We start from the raw sequence: 12,385 nt of genomic DNA on the forward strand, positions 1-12,385 counted from the left end.
GCTGGTGTGCGGGGCCAGCGCCTACACCTTGCCTTGGACTTTTACGGGATTTCAAAGACGAGGACGCACCACGTTGTACTGGAGGGTCACCCAATCTTCCTGAGGCCTCAAGACCCAGCCCTACATTTCTGGCACTCCCAGTGATCTCGAACTCTCCTTTTAACCAACGCTTTCCACGATCTCCCTCCCCGGCCCGCTGTGCAAGTCAGAGGCGCTCAATTCAACGTCACCAGGTCCGCGGGTAAATCAATAGTTTATCTCCTCCCTCCCCACCACCTCCCTCCCCGCGAACCAAGACTAAGGAGTGGTCCACACCCACTCTTAACTGCCCAGCACTGGGTCCTGTGCCCGCTGCCGACCCAACCCGAGCCTCTTGCCCTGCTCCCGCCCAAAGCTTCGCGTCCTGACCCAGCGTTCCAGACTCGGGCCGGCCGGCCGCGGCGGACTCCTCCCCTCGCGCGAGGGTGACTCAACCCGAGGAAAGAGAAACCTCACGGTTTTTTCCGACCTGTCCAGGGGCGTCGCGTCCCGCCCCGCCCACCACCCAAGCCCCCGCCCGCCTGAAGTTGTCCTTCTGGTTTGCGCCCGGGGAAACGCCGGCGTGGCTCCCCGGGGTGTGGCCAGAGGACTTGGGCGACGCCTTGCCAAAGGGCGGCCCCCTCCTCAACCCGGAAGGCAGACCCCGCGCGGCCGCGGCGAGCCGGGCATGCTCACTGGCGCGGGCCGGGCCCGCAGCCTGGGCAGGAGGGGCGCGCGCTAGTCGAACCCCCGCGCTGCCAGCTGGACTCGGGCGGAGCCGGCGCCCCAGCGCAGGGTGGCTCTGCCAGTCCCCCGCGCGCCTGAGCGGCCGCACACGTGTCCAGGCGTCACGTCCGCGCGCGCCCCCGGGGCTTGCGTCAGCTGCCGCTCCAGAAGCTGGTGGGCCGGGGTTCTGCGCACCGCTCGGGTTCGGGGCCCGCGACGCTGCCGGGAGGAGGAGTCTGGGGGCGCGGAGGGGTGTTCGGAACGTCGGGGGCCGCGGAGATCGTCGGCGCAGCCCAGCCCCGGGCCTGCCGGCGCCGGCCGGCCGTCTCCGCTGCTCGGTTCCGGGCTGGGCGCGGTGGCGTTGCCTCGGAGCCTGCCGCCCGCGGGGCGTGCACCGCCTTGACCCCGGCGGCCCCGCGGCAGGCAGGCGCCCGCAGTTCCATGGTTGCTTCGGAGCGCGATGAGCCGCCCGTCCTCCACCGGCCCCAGCGCTAACAAACCCTGCAGCAAGCAGCCGCCGCCGCAGCCCCAGCACGCTCCGTCCCCGGCTGCGCCCCCGGCCGCCGCCACCATCTCGGCTGCGGGCCCCGGCTCGTCCGCGGTGCCCGCCGCGGCGGCGGTAATCTCGGGCCCCGGCGGTGGCGGCGGGGCTGGCCCTGTGTCCCCGCAGCACCACGAGCTGACCTCGCTTTTCGAGTGCCCGGTCTGCTTTGACTATGTCCTGCCCCCCATCCTGCAGTGCCAGGCCGGGCACCTGGTATGTAACCAATGCCGCCAGAAATTGAGCTGCTGCCCGACGTGCAGGGGCGCCCTGACGCCCAGCATCAGGAACTTGGCTATGGAGAAGGTGGCCTCGGCAGTCCTGTTTCCCTGCAAGGTAAGCCCGGGTGCCACCCGTGCACCTCCGCCTGGCGACCTCCCGGAACTCCTGTGTCCTCCAGCCCACTCACGGGAGCTGAGAGGCAGGTGGCATCTCTCTTATTTTTAAAAAAGAAATGTTTACACTTGTCCACCCTCCCCCATGCCCACCTGTCCACTTCGGGAGTAACTCTGAGCTGACAGTTGCCCGAGCACTGACCCCGGACTAATTGGCACGCGATAGTTTTAGAACACATCACAGCTCTCGCCGCCGGGTGCCTGCGTACCCTGCAGAAGTGTGCTGGGTGTGCTCGGTTGGGGTAGGCTGCACCAGTGAAACTTGGCTGGGAAGCTGACTGTGGGGTATTGAGGAGGGAAGAAATGGGCCAGCTAAACGCACCCTTTACCAGCGCTCGGCTTGGAAGGATTGGTACTGGATTTCTCCTGCGCCCGGTGCCTGCCCTCTGCGCACGCCTGACACGTGGGAGCCCTCAGGAGTGTAGCTAAAAAAAGGGCGCCTACAGCCTGTTTTCCTCCAGCAACAAGAAAACCCTGCAAGCCACGCCTTTCCCTCTCCTAGCCTTCCAAGGACTGGGGATATGTGTATTTGTTCTAGGTGGGGGTGAAAACAAGAGTTGATCAGGAATGTAACAGGAAGGACAGACAGCAAGAGCTGTTACAGTTCTTCCAAGCCCACCACTTTATTTAGTTTAAAAAGTTATCAGTGCTCTTGCAAAAAATGCAAACCACTGAAGAGACTTAAGAAAAGTCAAGGGAAAGAGCAAGACCTCTTGCCCCCTTTCCCACCATTGTTAGGTTTACTGTGTATCTTTATAGATTTTTTCTAGCCATATTTAAATACAGTTTTCACAGCTGAATATGAGATCGTGAATGTCAGTGTCAAAGAGGTTCATAAACACACACAGTAGACGTAAATTCTCCAGAAATAACTTGTGCAAATTGCTGTTTTAAAGTCATATTATCACACATTTTTTTCTAGGTCTGAAACCTAGCTCTTCCTCACTGTATTTTAAATGGCTGCATAGTTTTTCATTGTGTGGTCATATTATAGCATCTGTTTACTTACATCTACCACTGAAAAATCTTCAGGAGTAGTTTCAGAGACACCTCTCCATAGTACCTCATTATAATCTAGGGCTAGACCATAACGTTCATTTTCTAAACTTAGAAATGGAAATAATGTCATTAATACTTTGGAGTTGTTTTTCTTTTTTCTTTGTGAAAGTTAACTGTTCCGCCTGTTGGGCCATCTAAGCTATCTTGCATTTCTCCTTGGTGCTGCTTATTTTTATAGGGCAAGAGCTTATTTTTAAATTAAAAATAGTCCACCAGAGAATTGAAGCTTGGGACTCCAGTCAGTAAAATGAGTGATTTAATTTGGTCTGTGCCCTGCCACAAATTAAGTTTAAAATAGCATATTCAAATAAAGATTTGAATCTGTGTTTGGGCTATGGGTTTTCAGTTAACCTTAATAAATTACTCTGCTTTCAACCACTTCTCATATAATGCTAACCAATTCACCCAGCCCAGTAGTTGTTTCTTATAAAATTTGGGTAAAATATTTCTGTAATTTTTTAGGGTCATGAAGAAGGTGGCAGCCTAGTGATCAAGAGAAGATTTGGTGATAGTTGACATAACAGTGGGTATTTGATGTTTGAGATATACTGTGGGGGCTGCCAGGGATACCCCACAGGATTTCTGGGGAGCCATCTTTTCTTCTTACTTTTTCCCAGACCATCAGCAGCTAGTAGAAGAAACAGCTTTAGGTGAATTACAGTTCACAAATGAACATTTGGTAACAGTCACTATTCCATAATTTCTTTTTAAAAAGCAATCTCATAAGAGCATTGTGTTGCTCCCAAGAGGAAGGGAAGGAAACAGTTAATGCCATATAAACTATGAAGTTTCACTTTCAGGATCTAGGAGTCTGGTTTCTCTTGAAGCATGTTTTCTCCTAATGTGTAATATACTAGGGAAGCCCTTCTTGAAAAACAGTTCTGTTGGGAATCAGGGGCACTCAGTGTTTCTGACCATGTCAGTGTTGCTCCGAGTCCCTATTCTGTATGAATGCAGTGAAGGAAAGCATCATTTTGCAATCTGAAATTAAACAGGGTCAACCATTCCCCTTCCACCCAGGCATTAAATTTAGAAAGTGATCTTGGGGTGGCATTAAGTTTAGAAAGTGATCTTGGGGTCACTTCTGTATGTGAGATTTACGATGCTAGAGAATGCATGCGTCAACTTTTGTTGACCAACAATCCCAACTATTGACGGGGCAGCTCAGCCAGTTAGTTTAGATAAACCAATCTTGGATGTATACAGCAAGCACCAAAGATATGTCAGTTGAGGAGGACTGAGGGAAATAGGGAGTGGTAAGACCTATGTCAGACTTCAACAAAATAGGTCTGTGTAGCTAGCCCTTGGCTTGTGCTTGCTCCTGGTAATCATAGGCACTGCCCTGTCACTGTCCCTACCTGCTCGCAGAATCTCTTTCACGTGGCTGCCTCATGTGAGAAAAACAATGGGGGGTGAAGGACCAGAGACCAGGTCTCAAGAGTAGTGTGGTGCTGCCATTATTTGCCTGAGAAACCACCTGTTGGGGGCCTTGATTTCCTCACCTGTAAATAGACTGAACTGCTCGACTTCTAAGGACCTGTAGCTTCTAGAATACCATGAAAAGAAGGGAGGCTGTATGGAATGGTTATTGGGTGCCCTCTGTGTGCCAGCTATTTTGAGAGGGTCATTGTTTATTACTTTGCCTTTCTTCTTTCCAAGTGAAGAAACAAATGCCTGTAGAGAGATTAAGTGGCTTGTCAAGATCAGTAGGCCAGTTCATGAACCGGCATCCCAAAGGCACACACCCTTTGTGCTACGTAGCGATTTTGCATCTTAGCCTGTATTCCAGGGCTCCACATTGTAACTTAAGGTTGACAACAGTAACAAAACCATCTGATTGGATGAATTTACCAGCTCTGATGGGAACGTCCCAATGAGATAACATACGTGTTCACTATAAAATTCACTGGCAGGAATTTTATAAGACATGCAGGATGGGAAGGCCAGGGGGGGATAGCCTGCTGACCTAGTATGTCATCACAGCTCTGGACTGCTCATGCTTCAGTTGCCCCAAAAACGGATTTGTTGCCAAACAGCTTCCTTACAGAGGTGTGGGGCCACCTAATTAAAGGCTAGAGTGTTGCCAGCATCTTTGATAGAGGGCATCACATGCATTATTAGCTCAGGTCTCCTTTTAAGAAAAAGATCTCTATCAGAGTAAGGCTCTCTTCCACTTGAGATATTTTTAGTCCATTCTATGGCTTGCTCTACACCTGAGAAGTTTTGACATCCTGTTCCCATATCTCAAACCCACCATCTCTCAGTGGAGCGTGGGTATAGGGGGAGAAGTGAAGGTTGACACATCTGTGCACCCACTCAACAGTGTATTTTATTTTAATATCAGCCAAGTATTTCGCTCCACAACTGTGGGGAATGCTAAACCACTCCAGCCCACTTTCACTATGATACATTTTCTCCCCATTTGGGGGGTTTGTTTTCTCTCAAAGTTTCCAATAGCACATCTCCAAATAATTACTGAACTGGAAAGCCTCAGTCAGACAAATCTTCCCTGGATTTGGGTTGTGACAGTCTTGTTTTTATTTCTTAAAATAAAAAGTCAAGTCAGCTAACCCCGTTGAAAATTCAAGCCTCCTCAGTGTGGACAAACCTAAACGCCAGCAGGGACGGGTGATGCGAGGGAGAGAGGTGTCTGACGCGTGGCCCCGAGTTCAGGAGACCTCAAGGAGCAGTAGAGATGGGAGCCAGAGAACACACCCCCAAAGAGGACGGCTTTCACTCAGCTCTGGATGATTGGCAGGGGTGGGAGTGTGGATGCAGCCTGCCAGACCTTTGGATTTTTTCAAGAAAAGCCAGAAACCTGAATTTTTAAAATGATCTGGTTCTCTCTCTGAAAGCATTCACTGAGCCTGGAAGTTTTCATTTTACTCTTACCATACATGAACCTTGGGATTCTGAGAAGTCCCAACTATAGGTGATTTATAGTTTATTTTCATCTGTATTTTGCCAAGAGAATATTCTCTTCTGGCCCCCTGGGAAACCTGAACTGTTGTCCTAGTGACTAGATGGTTGACTTTGAACAGGTCAGTTTATTTCTTTGGACCTGAATGTCTTTAAGAGAAAGAGCTAGACTAAATCATTATATTAAGAATCTTTTGGAACACCTGGGTGGCTCAGTCGGCTAAGAGTCTGCCTTCAGCTCAGGTCATGATCTCGGGGTCCTGGGATTCAGCCCTGTGTTGGGCTCCCTGCTGAGCGAGGAGCCTGCTTCTCCCTCTGCCCCTCCCCACCACCCATGTGCTCTCTCTCTCTGCTCGAGCTCTCATTCCCTCAAATAAAATCTTTAAAAAAAAAATAAAAGAACCTTTTTGTGCCCTAAAATTTTAGAATCTAGTGAAGTGTTCCAGGGAAAAGAGCACTAGGCAAGAGACAGAACTGGGTCCCCATCCTGGCTTTGTCTGACCTCGGTCCAGTCACATACTTCCCTGAGCCTGTCTATCGGTTAAAAAGAATGGAGGTAATTCCTAGCTGGTGGGTGCTCTGAGATCAGATTAGAGCTGTTAAGTCTTTTGCTTCACCATTTCAAATGGAAGGTGGGCGGTAACAGGGTGGTTGCTAGGTGATGGGTGATCAGTCACCTAGAAGTCTGAGAGGATACACCAATTTGCCAGAACCATTTCAAAGATCTTTTCTTCGTCTAAAAAGTTCCCCTACGACAAAAATCATTTACTTTGGATATTGTCCCTGTGGTCTTCCCTACTGCCTGAAGTTGGACAGGCTTACTCACGAAAGCATGTACTGGCAAGCACCGGAGTCCACATACATTGATGGCGAGGCTCAAGATTTTCAAGAACACAATTGACAGAGCTTTTCAGTGCTTCTCCCTCTGTGCTCTCCCTCTCTCTCTCTTTCTCTTCGATAAATAAATCTTACAAAAAAAACAAAAACAAAAAACAGAAGTACTAGAATGCTATGTTGGAGCACTAACATTTAATGCTGATTCTTCACATAGCTGGCAGCCCCTTTACACAGGTCACCACCTTCTACAGCTAGGAGTCAATCACTGTTACTTAAAGTTGACCTTTGGTACAGCCAGAAAGAGGGAGAACAAAAAGGTACAGCAGGTCGGGCCTATAAAATCGCCAACCTGAGATTAGATCAGATTCAGCTGTCGTGTGTAAGGTCCCTTTTTTGACGCTCCGTACCAAGTGCCATAGGCATACGACTACAGTAAGACCTCCCTATAAAACGTCTTAAGAGCCAGACTTGGGCATCTGATGAAATTTGCTAACAGTGGCATTTCTCATTCAAACTCATAAGGTCCCCACTCCTTGAGAGGGGCACACAGTAGGTACACATTTGCTAAAGTGAATGTCCAGCCTTCAGGGCCATTGTGTATTGCTGGCGAGTTGTGCAGGACGTGATCATACATGGGGCATTAGAATGTGACAACACTCTGCACATCCTGAAAAAGAAAATAAGAAAGCTACAAAGTTTTCCTGATTAAATGTATCTTTACATTAAACCTGGGAGTGTACTTTCGAAGGCTTAGGAGAGATACTGAAAATTCTCTAGCAGAATTTCATCAGCTTTACCCCAGATGCCCATCTAGCTCCATTCGTTTTTTAACAATTGAGAAAGGGTTTTCATTTCCAGTTTCTAAAGTGATTTTTAGACTATATGGTGTCTATGAGAAAAAGGTTATTACCCCCCCTCCCAGTTTTCAGTCACAGACACTGTAGATGGATGAAAGCTACACCTGTGTTAAATGTGTGGGCCTGAGCCCTATTTTAAAACTTTGAAATCAACAAAAGTAGTATCTTTGGGTTACTCCTTCCCGAAGCTGCCTCTTACTCTAGTAGTTTGGAGGGAGGCCCTATTTGAACCTCCTAGTCCAGATCCCTGCTCCATCCCCACATGAGGGGTTTGGTGACCTCTCCAAACCTCTGTGGCTCCTCGGTAAAATGGGGTACAGATTGGGTTGCTGTGAGGATCAAACACAGTAATAATTCATACAAAGAGTCTAGCACAGTCCCAGCAGAGAAGAAACACTAAATAAATGTGCACAGTTAGAAGCCAGCAGAAAAAAAAATGGCGAGTGTCTGAGGTCAGGTCCAGGCATAGACTTGAAAAAGAAAAAAAAACTCTTTTCTTCCACAGATTCCCCCACTGAGCTTCCCTTCCCTCCTAATCATGTAGGTTTTCATACAGCTGGGTACATTGGTCCTGGCATTGGTTTTTCAGTGACAAGACTTACTTTTTTCGTTTCTTTAATGCTTTTAGAAGAGAAAGCCTAGTTAGATTAGGCGACGTTTTTTAACACGTAGATTTTATTTTATACATTATAAAGTGTGGAGTTTTTTTTAAGTAGGCTCCACGCTCAGTGTGGAGCCCAACGTGGGGCTCGAACTCACGACCCTGAGATTAAGACCTAAGCTGAGATCCAGAGTCAGACACTTAAGCAACGGAGACACATAAAAGCCCCTATAAGATATGTTTTTAAAAGTTATGATCATTATTTTTAAATGTAGAATATATAAAATATAAAATCTCTTATAATCCCCCCACCTAGAAATAACCACTATACCATTTTTGCATATGTCCTCACAAACTTGCCTCTACATCAATGGAGTTTTTCACTCAAAGAAAAGCCGGTAAGATAGGGAACCCACACACTATTTCATAACATATTTTTTCATCTAACACATCGTGACTGCTTTTCAACATTGGTAAATAGTCTTGAAGGTCATGTTTAACGGCTACATAGTATTACAACAGTACCAAAGTTATTTAACCAAGCTCCCGTTTGTGATTTAAATGATTAAATCATTCTGTTTTCTTACTGTTGAAAAAATTATTTTTTAAAATACTGCTGTAACAGTCCTTGTGCATAAGAAAGTAATTATTTCCTAATGATAACTTCCAGAAGTTTGATGGTAGGTCCAAAGGGTATGTGTAGAAATCAAAAAGCTTTTGATAGCAAAGCCAAATTGTGTTCTCACTTGAAATCCTACACAGTGGAGTGCCCATTTCTCTCCAGCATCACCTACAATGGGTGTTATCCTTTTGTTTTTTAATACTACAGCCTGCTTTTTCTCCCTGGTGTAACCTCAGGCCAGAGCTGGCTCCTCCTGATTACCTACTAACTTTTCATCACATCCACCCTTGCCTGGGAATCTGCTGCAGCCTCTCCCTCCTACAGACCATCTGCCTAGCCAGTCATTGCCCCATCCCTAACCTCATCCCTCTGAAACTCTGAGTCTAATGGTGGAGACAGATGTGCCAGCAGTGCCTTTCTGAAGTAGGAGGAGTGGAGGAGTCTGGAGACCTCCCAGCAGTGTGGGGTCAGAGCTGCAGTATGAAGGATAAGCAGCAGGTAGCCCATGAAGAAGGGACATATGGAAGATCCTGATGGGGTTACACAGGGAGGCCAGTGGAGCCGCTTATACCGAATGTGGTTTACCTTGTCTGAACTAGGTATGTGATCTCGTTATTTTCCTAATTACTTTGTAAAGGAAACAGGACACAGTATCCTCTCTGAGAGATTTGCCTGAAGTCATGCAGTTTGTAAGTTCAGGGAACAGAAACTCCAGAATGGGCGTTGTATTACACACACAGTGTCTTTTCCACCTCAACCTCCTGCCTTTTCTGCTACCTGCTTCACCCCACTGAGGAACATTCCAAATTCACAGAATGGCTTTTGGAGGGATGGCAGTGATACCAGAAGGGCCCTCTTATTAGCATAGCCAGGTAAGATACAGGATGCCCACTGAAATTTGAATTTCAGATAAACAATTTTTGGTGTAATTTCAGGTTTGCTTTTTTTTTTTTTTATTGTAAATATAACCCAAATATTGCCTGAGACTACTGGGCATCTTGTATTTTTAATTGCTAAATCTAGCAACCCTAACACTTAAGTCTTCTGGTGAATTTGATTGCTTTAGTTGAGAAATAAAGACTGTGGAGGGTTGTAGCACTCTTTGAAGCATGTCGGACAGTTAATGTGATTAAGCAGGGGAAGGCTGGCATAGAAGAGGAAGGGCATATTGAAAAAGAGCGGGCAAGGTAGTGGGAGTGTGGCATCAAGCCTTCAACTCCAGCTTTTTTTTTTTTTTTAAGATTTTATTTAGTTATTTGACAGAGACAGAGACAGCCAGTGAGAGAGGGAACACAAGCAGGGGGAGTGGGAGAGGAAGAAGCAGGCTCATAGCGGAAGAGCCTGATGTGAGGCTCGATCCCATAACGCCGGGATCATGCCCTGAGCCAAAGGCAGAGACTTAACCGCTGTGCCACCCAGACACCCCCCGGCTCTTACTTTAAGATGCTTTTGTTTGCTTGAACCTACATTCCGAAGGGACCTTACGAAACTGGTTCTCCAAGACAATGTGTGGTTGCTGGCTAACTCTGGCCATGGTCAGATAAGAAGCGTATTTGGTCAAAAGTCAACTTTTGTTTCAAGTTTCTACAATTAAAAACAAACCGCTGCCAGCCCAAGGAGTCTTTGTAAGGCCAGAGGCCCCCCACTGCATCAGATGTTCTCTGATGAGTGCACTAATAATGTGCAGAAGTCTTCCGCCAAGACCCCTTTAGTAGGAAAGCTATCTGCAGCATGGGGTTTGTCGGGGTTCTCTTGGGCAAAAGGAGGAATTTTTGAGCCCAAGATTTGAATTAGAATTGCCTTCTCCGGAAGAAAGTTAATGAAGTTAGATGTCAGTATTTTCTTAGTCTCACCACTGTTCGATCATCCTGGCACTGAGTGATACTGTCTTCTCAGGTTAGCATCCATGAAAGCTTTACAGCATCACTGGCTAAGAATTCTCTCTTTGCACCACGTCATAGTGGAGGTAAGGAATCTACTGTTTGGGTTAGTGAAGATCCGCCAAGGTTCTTAGAGGAAGGATGCTAGACAGATGCAAGCTGAGCATCACAATTAAGGCACAAGAAGAGAGTTCATTTTCTCCTGTTGCCCAAGTCTGAACTTAGTAAGAGTCCAGGGATATGGTAGGTTCCATTTGTGTCACACACATACAAGGTACCTGAGCTCCAGCTGTATTTTTTTTTAATATCAAGAAGGATATAGAATATTTTTGTTTATTTTTTTAGGATTGTATTTATTTGACAGAGAGAGAAGCCCACACACAAGCAGGGGAAGCAACAGGCAGAGGGAGAGGGAGAAGCAGGCTCCCCACTGAGCAGGGAGCCTGACGTGGGGCTCAATCCCAGGACCCCGAGATCATGACCTGAGCCAAAGGCAGACGCTTAACCAACTGAGCCACCCAGGCACCCCACTCTAACTATATTCTACCAGTGGTTGTAAAGTCATTTTAAGCAAGAGGAATATATAGCCATTTGAATGACAACAGTATCCTTGTTTTCTCCATCTATGTGAGGTTTCAGAAAAGCTTCAAACATGCCGACCCCAAATAGTTTATGTAAATAAAATATGTGAAAAGCATTTATCAAAAATAACAAACCCACAGTGACTGAAGTCTAAAATCAACATTTTTCCTCATATGATCTCAAGGTCCATTGAATTTTTTAAAATTCTAAGTTCCATAGTAAGAATTTTAATTAAAGTAAAATTAACACACCCAGGGCACCTGGGTGGCTCAGTCGTTAAGCGTCTGCCTTCGGCTCAGGTCATGATCCCAGAGTCCTGGGATGGAGCCCTGCACTGGGCTCCCTGCTCCGCTGGAAGCCTGCTTCTTCCTCTCCCACTCCCCCTGCTTGTGTTCCCTCTCTCTCTCTCTGGCTATCTCTCTCTGTCAAATAAATAAATAAAATCTTTAAAAAAAAATTACACAGGCAATGGGAGAGCAATCATCTTTTGCACGTAAACCTAATATTGATTCATTTACCTACACATATCAGGTGGGTGGGAAGCCGGCAATAAATCAACGAACAAAATTAATAGACCCATAAATTAACTAGAAAATAACCTGGGATCATCATCCACTGATATTCTGAGGGCAGATTAGTACACTTTTAGTCACGAAGGAGCTAGTTTGATTTGCTAGAAGTCCTTTTAAAAGTGGTAAAGTCTAACCTCTGGTTAAAACAGAAGTTTCACCATGATCTGGTTCTCTACGAGGTTTAGCTACAACTCCTATTCGAACAAGTCTCAAGAGTGTTGAGAAGATAGAGATCTCTACCAATAGTCCCCTAATTATCTGCTGATCATACATAGTAAGTTATACAGCCAGGAGATCATCCTTCCAGCTAAACTCGTACAACTCTGATTCCATCTATGGGTTCACCTCCCCAATAGTAAAAGGGGTTTACCTGTGTAAGCAAAAGGGGACATGGGTAGCTTCATTCCCAGAGCCTCTTTCTGACATGTCTGGAGCCAAATGGAGTGGTTTCCCTTGGACCACTAAGCATGGTGGGTAATGAAACTGCAGTGGCTAGAAACTTTATCGAGTCCAGGGCCCCAGATCTATGAGGTGCCCACAAACTTGTGAAGGATCAGAGGAGCAATGGAGAAGGCTTGGTCTTCCATGGGGGGCAGGTAAGCCTAAGAAGTGTTGGTTATTACAACAATGGTGTCTTCATTGAAAAATTTTATTGGTTCACTAAAATGAGTTCCAAGACCTTCTAGTAAAAGAAAAACTATTGCCTTACTTGTGCTTACCTATAGATACGCAGTTAGAAGTATATTTTCTTAAAAAAAGAAAACAAAAAAAAAAAC

At 46.7% G+C, this 12,385-nt stretch overlaps 1 protein-coding gene across 1 annotated transcript in view; it reads left to right on the forward strand.

Moving 5' to 3' along the window:
* Positions 1 to 1,166: 1,166 nt before the first annotated feature.
* SIAH2 (siah E3 ubiquitin protein ligase 2) overlaps positions 1,167 to 12,385 on the forward strand; it is a 20,248-nt gene continuing 9,029 nt past the window's right edge. The window contains exon 1 of the mRNA XM_034664713.1: positions 1,167 to 1,621. Within this exon, the coding sequence (XP_034520604.1) occupies positions 1,205 to 1,621 (417 nt within the window). The 5' untranslated portion in view covers positions 1,167 to 1,204. The remainder of the gene's footprint in view (positions 1,622 to 12,385) is intronic.

Source organism: Ailuropoda melanoleuca, chromosome 1, assembly GCF_002007445.2.
Source record: "Ailuropoda melanoleuca isolate Jingjing chromosome 1, ASM200744v2, whole genome shotgun sequence".
NCBI lineage: Eukaryota > Metazoa > Chordata > Mammalia > Carnivora > Ursidae > Ailuropoda > Ailuropoda melanoleuca.